Here is an 8,789-nt window from a genome sequence, read left to right on the forward strand (position 1 = left end):
GGAGGAAAAGCCGGACTGTAGCAAGGAGAGATGTACTGCAGCAACAGACCCAGCAACATCTGCTACTGAAAAACTAAGAAACTAAAACTCCTGGTTCTGTGAGAGCTTGACCACACCCCTTCAGGCTGCTTCTATTGTTCTAACTTTTAAAACTCCCCAAGGCATCAAGAGCTGCTTACTTGACTGGTTCTGTAGAGACTGATTGGTACCTCTGCCTTGAAATCTTTCTTCAGCAAAAACAAGATAAAATAGACCCTTTAAAGCCATAGTATCACCACAATCAATAGGTTCATCTCCCTGAGGTCCTCATCTTCAAATATTCTTTCCATCGGACAATCACACATTACATGCAATGTCAGATTTTCTATATCACAACAGTGACAATCCTCTGAAACTATCTCAATGGCTGAAACGTACTTTGAGGTGTCTGGAGATCAAGAAAGATGTTTTGGAAATATCAGCCTCTCTTGCTCTCTTTTTAACTGTGCCAATAATCATAAACTACAACCACCCGCTGAGAGAGCAATTTCTACATTGTTCCCATTCTCTGGAAAACTTCAGGATGTCTCTCCTGGATTCCCAGTTGGATTAACTCATCACCATCACCTCAGCATCCAAAGATGTGCAAGTTAGGTGCATTAGCCATGGGAAATGCAGGGTTACAGGGATAGGGTAGGGACTAGGTCTGGGTGAGATGCTCTTTGAAGACTTGGTACAGATTTGATGGGCTGAATGGCCTCTTTCTGCATTTTAGGGATTCTATGGTTCTATGATCTTATACCAATGTGCCTTCAATCTAGTCTCTCTGTCAAACAGAACCATGTTCTCCATGTCCATCTTAACAAATCATTTCATAATGTTCACTACCTCTATAAGGGCACACCTCAATCTTCATTACTCCAGCAAGAGTGGGGAGTACAGCCAGCTCAATTGTTCCTGAGAGTTCCAGCCTGACTAGCCTCTGGGTATCCATTCTGTTCATCTCTATTGACTCATTCTCCATCTTCTTTAGGAGTGTCAGGGTCAGAAAGGGTTAATACTGAGGAACGCCTGAAGCCCCACCCACTATGATGATGGTTTGTGGACCTGGGGAGAGAACAGCCCAAAGTCTGGAAGATTTTCCTCATCGTCTCTTTAATGTCGCTGGGACTTGTCCATCACTGTCCAATGAACGAGACCTTGTCTCAGCAGCTTCTCCTCACGGGACTATTGAAGGGCTCACCTCTACCCCAGCAGAACCTTAGCTGAGGGTTCTGTGAGGAAACCTCTCCCATTAGCAACGCACTGAGGTTGCTTATGCTGCATCACAGTGATTCATTTTGTAATAGAAGCATAAAAACATCAAAACTAGGAGCAGGAGTGGGCCACTCAGCCGTTCAAACCTGCTCCACCATTCAATATGATCATGGTTGATCATCCAATTCCATCCCCTGTTCCCCCTTTCTCCCTGTAACCTTTAGCCCTAAGAACTGTATCTAACTCCTTCTTGAAAACATTCAATGTTTTAGCCATAACTGTTTTCTGTGACAGAGAATTCCACAAGCTTCCCACTCTCTGGGATTTTCAAAATTTATTCATTGGACATGGGTATCACTGTCTGGGCCCAGCATTTATTGCCCATCTCTAATTGCCCCCCTTGAGAAGGTGGAGGTGAGCTGCTTTCTTGAACCGCTGCAGTCCATGTGCTGTAGGTTGACCCACAATGAAGAAATTTCCTCTCATCTCAGTCCTAAGTGGCCTCCCTGTCTTGTTATGACCCCTGGTTCTGGACTCCCTGGTTATTGGGAACATTTTTCTTGTGTTTACACTCTAGTCCTGTCAGACTTTTATAGGTTTCTACGAAATCCTCCTCATTCTTCTGAACTCCAGTGAATGTAGGTGGCACGGTGGCTCAGTGGTTAGCACTGCTGCCTCACAGTGCTAGGGACCTGGGTTTGATTCCAGCCTCAGGTGACTGGCTGTATGGAGTTTGTCTGTTTCTGTGCGGGTTTCCTCCCACAGTCCAGGGATGTGCAGGTTAGGGTGGATTAGCTGTGGGAAATTACCACATAGTGTTCAGGGATGTGCAGGCTGGGTGGGTTAGCCATTGGAAGTGCAGGGATAGCACACATCTGGGTGGGACGCTCTTCAGAGGGTTGGTGTGGACTCAATGGGCAGAATGGCCTGTTTCCACACTGTAGGGATTCTAAAACTGGTCCAGTTTTTCTTCATACATCAGTCCTGCTGTCCCAGCAATCAGTCTGGTAAACATTCACTGCACTGCCTCTATAACGTTGTGCTACAAACATTTAACATTTCTGCTTAATAATTCGACATGTGTGAAATGAACTGCATTGCTTGGCTCGTATCGTGGAAAAAGCCAGATTACATTTAAACCCTGAGCTTTCATGTGAGTGTTTGTTTGCTCACAGCTGACAGGTAAACAAGAACAACATGGAGAAATATGAACACCTGGGTCTGGTGGGAGAAGGCAGCTATGGAATTGTAATCAGATCCCGGAACAAGGAAAATGGGAGAATTGTTGCCATCAAGAAATTCCTGGAGGACGATGATGACAAAATGGTGAAAAAAATTGCCATGCGGGAGATTAGGTTGCTAAAGGTAAGCGAGCTCACAAATGATAACTAACAGCTACCTGATAGCAATAGTGATTGGCTTTCCAGAGATAGACATGGGCAGAGTGAGTCTCTCTTTCTCGCTGAGGCAGGGTCTGAATCCACTGACACCATCTTCTGAGATAGTGGCAATATGAGAAAACCTTTTCATGTAGCGAGTCGTTAGGGTCTGGAATACACTTCCAAACCCATAACCACTTCCATCTAGAAGGACAAGGGCAGCAGATACATGGGAACACCACCCCCTGCAAGTTCCCCTCCAGGCCACTCACCATCCTGACTTGGAAATATATTACCATTCCTTCACTGTCACTGGGTCACAATCCTGGAATTCCCTCCCTAAGGGACATTGTGGGTCAACCTACAGCACATGGACTTCAGCGGTTCAAGAAGGCAGCTCACCCCCCACCTTCTCAAGGGGGCAACTAGGGACGGGTAATATATGCTGGGCCCAGCCAGTGACACCCATGCCAAATGAATGGATTAAAAAAAACCCAACAAGTTTACTGGCAGTGTGGGATACTCCTGGGAGTTAGTGGGTGAGTTTGCCCATGATAAACAATCCACTGTTGTTCTAAAGGAGAAGGGTCTAGGCCCGAAACTTCAGCCTTTCTGCTCCTCTGATGCTGCTTGGCCTGCTGTGTTCATCCAGCTCTACACCTTGTTATCTCAGATTCTCCAGCATCTGCAGTTCCTACTATCTCTGTAATTTATTATTGATATGAGAATGCACTGTATAACTGCAAGAATCCTACAAAAATGCAAAGATCAACAATTGTAACGAAAAGGTATTTACACGACTGCAATGTAATTGTGGTTGAAGTGATGTTCAAACTGGAACAAGTCCCATCCAGTCATATTCTCTAGAAAGCAGGTCTGGTATATCCCTAGATATTACACTCATATCAGCTTCAAGTAATCAGAGCAAGCAGGGGTTTCATTTCTAAGAAAAGAAAGGTGTCTTTTCTTACTACTCTGCCTGCTGAGCCTGGTTCTAATTGTACAAATAAGTTATCATCCAGTTATTTACCTGAACGTGTAATGATTATTTTTAAGATACAAATGATTCTTCAGGCTGGAGCAGTGATGACCACAGTTATAGGAGTAAAGCAGCTAGCATTCGCACACTTAAGCAATTCTTTCCTGAGTTGGATACTAAATAAAAACCAAAAGAACTGCAGATGCTGTAAATCAGTAACAAATACAGAAGTTGCTGGAAAAGCTCAGCAGGTCTGGCAGCATCTGTGAAGAAAAAAAATCAGAGTTAACGTTTCTGGTTCAGTGAAAGGGTTATACAGATTCATGACAAAGTAACTGTTACACCTCTGCTACTGAGTACTGGAAAACGAAGTCTATTGTTCTATTATTGCTGCAAACAGTCCACTTGCCAGTGTCTTTGACAGATATAGACAGGGCATTGTAAAGATGGTTTTAACACCACACTGCCTGGTGTCCCTTCAAGCTGTAAGTCTGAATTGCTAAGATTTTGTAATCTTTGTTCATTTGGGAAATTGATCAGTCGATGAATCCATGTTTTTTATTTAAAAGTTGGTGACACATCAGTATCTTCAGTCCCATAAAAGGCAACTGTTTCCATACGGGACCAAAAACAGAAGTTGCTGGAAAAGCTCAGCAGGTCTCGCAGCATCTGTGAAGAGAAATCAGAGTTAACGTTTCAGTTCTGAGAAAGCGTCACCGGACCTGAAACGTTAACTCTGATTCTTTTCTTCACGGAAGCTGCCAGACCTGCTGAGATTTTCCAGCAACTTCTGTTTTTGTTTCTGATTTAGAGCATCCATAGTTATAGAGTCGTAGAGATATAAGATTCTTTCAGGTTTTTGTTTACGTACGGGATTTTCTTTTGAAACGTTTACAGAAGCAGGTAAATGTTGGTGCCAAAATGTGACTCAGAATTTGCGTGGAATCTGTTACAAGATTTTCTGCTTGTTCTTGCAAAGCTGGACAATCCTGCAGATGTCATGTTTATTCCTAGCCCTGATCCCATGGAGAAAGATATTCAGCTGAGGGGCTGAGGGTTTGGTCAGGAGTTACAAGAGCTTCACTCTAATGATGAGAGAATGACAATGTTCTGAGGTCAGACAGCTATGGGTCTAGCTGTTTTTCTTCCCTGTGAAGTAGGAAAAGGCAGCACATTCAAACCTCAGCACTGCAGCTTGTGTGAATGCCCTCAGTACAGCATTGCGGGGGCCCTGTATGCTCAAGGTGCAGCCTTTCACATGAAGAGTTAAATCCAAGCCATGCCCGACCACTCAAATGGATGGGAAAGGTCACATTAGCACCACTTTGAGGAAGAGCAGGGAGTTGTCTCCAGTGCCCATGCCGATATCTATCCCAATAAACAGTTAATTTGGTCATGATCACTTTGCTGAAAGTTTCTGTGCAAAAATCAGCTGCTATGTTACAACAGACTGGTCTTTTAAAAAGAACTTCATTGGCTGTAAAGTGTATAAAATGTCCTGTGTCTATAAAAGGTGCTAGAGAAATTCAGGACTTTCTTTCCTTGAGGAGAATTTGGCAGCGATGGTGTTTCCTGTGATGCTATCGCTGTTGCCCTTCCTGGGAGTAGATGTGATGGCAGGTCGGATTTTAAAATCCAGCTGGTGACACTGCGTGGGTCTGGCGGAGAGAGAGAGAAACAGAGTTCATGGTTCAGACTGACAATCTTTCACAGAACTGATCGATCACTGCTCTATAATGGGTTCATGTCACAGCTAAAGACCTATATCCGTGATGTTTTCAAGTGCACAAACCATTCCAGTTCAGCCTCTATTTCAGAATATTCCAAAATCTGGGAATGACTTGGTCCCATGTATTCCAGACTGGAGAGGTTTCCATGGAAATTAGCAAAGGGAAGTTAGGAGACCAGGCACTGAATGGGCAGGTTTTGAGGTACTTAAAAGATGAAGAGATGGAATACACAAACAAATGAATCAAGAGTAGTCCATTCGGCCCCTTCATCCTGCTCCAACATTCAATAAGATCACGGCTGATCTAGTTGTGACCTCAACTCAACTTTCCTCACTGAATTTGCTCCCTGCCCCGACATCTCCTACTCCCGGGATCTGGGAGTCACCTGGAATACTGCGTATCGTTTTGGCCTCCTTACTTGAGGAAGGATGTAATTGTGTTGTAGGCAGTTCAGAGAAGGTTCGTTAGATTGATTCCAGAGGTGAAAGGTTTGTCTTATAAGGAGAGATTGAGCAGTTTAGGCCTTTAATTGGTGAGATGAGAGGAGATCTAATTGAGGGATATAAGATGCTAACGGGGTTGGACAAAGTGGACGTAGAGAGGATGTTTCCTCATGTGGGACATTCTAGAATGAAAGGGCATAGTTTTAGACAAAGGGATGGCAGATTTAAACCAGAGATGGGGAGAAATTACTCAACAGTTGTGTCGCTGGTCAGAGATTGTTTGGTTACTGATTGCCAGCTCAGGAAGTGAGAGACCCAGTAAGGAGCCTAGCATTGCAGTGTTTGTCTAACATCCCTCCTTCATTACTATGTTTTGTTGTATAACTAAAATGATATCCCACTACCCCGGGAAAGCACTTTGAGGTAAAGTTCGATTGAAACATAGGAACATAGAAAATAGGTTCAGGAGTAGGCCATTCAGCCCCTTGAGCCTGTACTACCATTCAATATGATCATGGCTGATGATGCAATCTCAGTATCCCATTCCCGCCCTCTCCCCACACACCTTGATCCCTTTAGCCGCAAGGGCCACGTCCAGCTCCCTCATGAATATATTTAATGAACTGACCCCAACAGCTTCCTGTGGGAGAGAATTCCACAGGTTCACAACTCTCTGAGTGAAGAAATTCCTCTTCATCTCAGTCCTGAATGGCTTACTCCTTATTTTTAGACTATGAGCCCTAGTTCTGGCCTTCCCCTAAATCGAGAACATTCTTCCCACATCTAGCATGTCCAATCACATCAGGTTTTTATATGTTTCTATGAGATCCCCCCACTCCTCCTTCTTCCAAATTCCAGTGAGTACAAGCCCAATGGATCCAGTCTTTCCTTATATGTCAGTCCTGCCATCCCGGGAATCAGTCTGGTGAACCTTCGCTGGACTCTCTCAATAGCGAGAAATGTCCTTCCCCAGACCAGGAGACCAAAATTGCACACAGTACTCAAGGTGTGGCATCACCAAGGCCCTGTACAACTGCAGCAAGACATCCTTACTCCGATACTCAAATCCTCTCGCTATGAAGGAGAGCATGTCATTAGCTTTCCTTGCCACCTGCTGCACCTGCATGTCAACTTTCAGCGTCTGTTCCACCATGGCACCCAGGTCTCATTGCACCTCACCTTTTCCTAAACTGCCAACATTCAGACATTCCTGTTTTTGCCACCCAACTGGGTAACCTCACATTTATCCACATTATGTTGCATTTGCCAAGTATGTGCCCACTCAGCCAGCCTGTCCAAGTCACCTGCAACCTTATAGCATCCTCCCCACAGCACACACTGCCCCCCAGCTTAGTGTCATCTACAAATTTGCAATGTAATGTGGATAATTATGAGGCTATCCACTTTGGTGGCGAAAATGTGAAGATTAATCCCATGAAAATTGTTTTCACGGGCAAGTTCCCCATTTCGTTACAGAATTGGATTACTCCTTCGCAGGTAATTTGGGCTCTTTCTGTGCCTTTTGATTTCATGATGTTTGTAAAGACAGAAATGTTAACTGCTGGGTATTTACGTGTAACAAACTTGTTTTTTGTACTGTTAATGATTCTGACAGTCTGATTGTATATGTACCAGAGCTCTGCTAGAGTTTTAATGACCAGCCTGGTTAATGTGTTGTTGAAGTTACTCTAATTTCTTAGTTAAATGTGTTCATGTTCAGTTGGACAAGCCTGAACAGGCTTTAGAATACAGATTGCTTGTTGCTTCGATTTTTTTCAGTGACAAGGGGTTTCAGTTTATTTGTTTTGTTGGAATGGTGATAATGAGAGTTTTCGCTCAGTATTGCGGGGGTTCTTCAAGATGATTCACTTTTCATCCCATTTATAGCACAGAAGTAGGCTATTCAGCCCCGCACCATGTGATGTTTGTGCTGTACATGAATCTCCCCTCTTCCCATCACCCTCAGTCGCTTTATCCTTGGAGAGATATCCTGGGATTGGCTGTAGATGTGGTCACATTTCAGAGCCAGATGGGAAATCTCCACAGGACAAACTGTTTTCTTTTCCCCTTCATCCTTTAACAGCAACTCCAACATGAGAACCTGGTCAATCTGCTCGAAGTGTGCAACAGGAGGAGACGCTGGTACTTGGTTTTTGAATTTGTCGACCACACATTGTTGGATGATCTGGAGCAGTGTCCAAATGGGTTGGCGCACGACAAAGTCAGGAGATACCTGATTCAGATCCTGCGAGGGGTAGCCTTCTGTCACAGTCACAATGTGAGTAAGCTGACCAGAAATACACAGTCTCTCTTCTCAGTCTCCATTCGAGTCTATCAGACAACAGGCATGGCCAGTTGACATCTGGGATTTCTGATATTGAAAACAAATCACAAGTCATTCAGAGTCAATTTCTTCATTGCACTCAGTATCTCTGTATCAATGTACAATGTAACTCACCTCCTGACTCCCCAAAGCCTGTCCCACCATCTACAAGGCACAAGGCAGGAGTGTGATGGAATATTCCCCACTTGCCTGGATGAGTGCAGCCCCAACAACACTCAAGAAGTTTGACACCATCCAGGACAAAGCAGCCGCTTGATTGGTACCACATCCACAAGCATCCACTCCCTCCACCACCGACACTCAGTACCAGCAGTGTGTACTATCTACAAGATGCACTGCAGAAATTCACCAAAGATCCTCAGACAGCACCTTCCAAATCCATGGCCATGACCTGGATGTTACTGCTATTCCAATTAATATATTCTGCGATGACCATAAAGTCTACAGCAGATGACCCAGAATCAGAAAGTTATTGTATTTAAATATTAAGGGTATGACATGTGATGATGTTGGTGGTACTTTCATTGACCATGTAATCCAAATCTGTTTCCTGGGAATGTAAATTCATATCCCACTACCGCAGCTGGTGAAATGTAAATTCAAGGAATAAATGTGAAATGGAAAGCAAGTCTCAGTGATGGTGACTGTGAAACTATAATCAATGATAACAACCTATCG

At 44.0% G+C, this 8,789-nt stretch overlaps 1 protein-coding gene across 1 annotated transcript in view; it reads left to right on the plus strand.

The window, feature by feature from the left end:
• Positions 1-2,433: 2,433 nt before the first annotated feature.
• The window catches only part of LOC109924293 (cyclin-dependent kinase-like 2), a gene marked incomplete at its 3' end in the record, with an annotated part of 10,271 nt that continues 3,915 nt past the window's right edge, over positions 2,434-8,789 (plus strand). The window contains exons 1-2 of the mRNA XM_048593754.1: positions 2,434-2,601; positions 7,851-8,045. Of these exons, the coding sequence (XP_048449711.1) occupies positions 2,434-2,601; positions 7,851-8,045 (363 nt within the window). The remainder of the gene's footprint in view (positions 2,602-7,850; positions 8,046-8,789) is intronic.

This window comes from Rhincodon typus, unplaced genomic scaffold (assembly GCF_021869965.1).
Source record: "Rhincodon typus isolate 14 unplaced genomic scaffold, sRhiTyp1.1 hic_rhity00003734, whole genome shotgun sequence".
NCBI lineage: Eukaryota > Metazoa > Chordata > Chondrichthyes > Orectolobiformes > Rhincodontidae > Rhincodon > Rhincodon typus.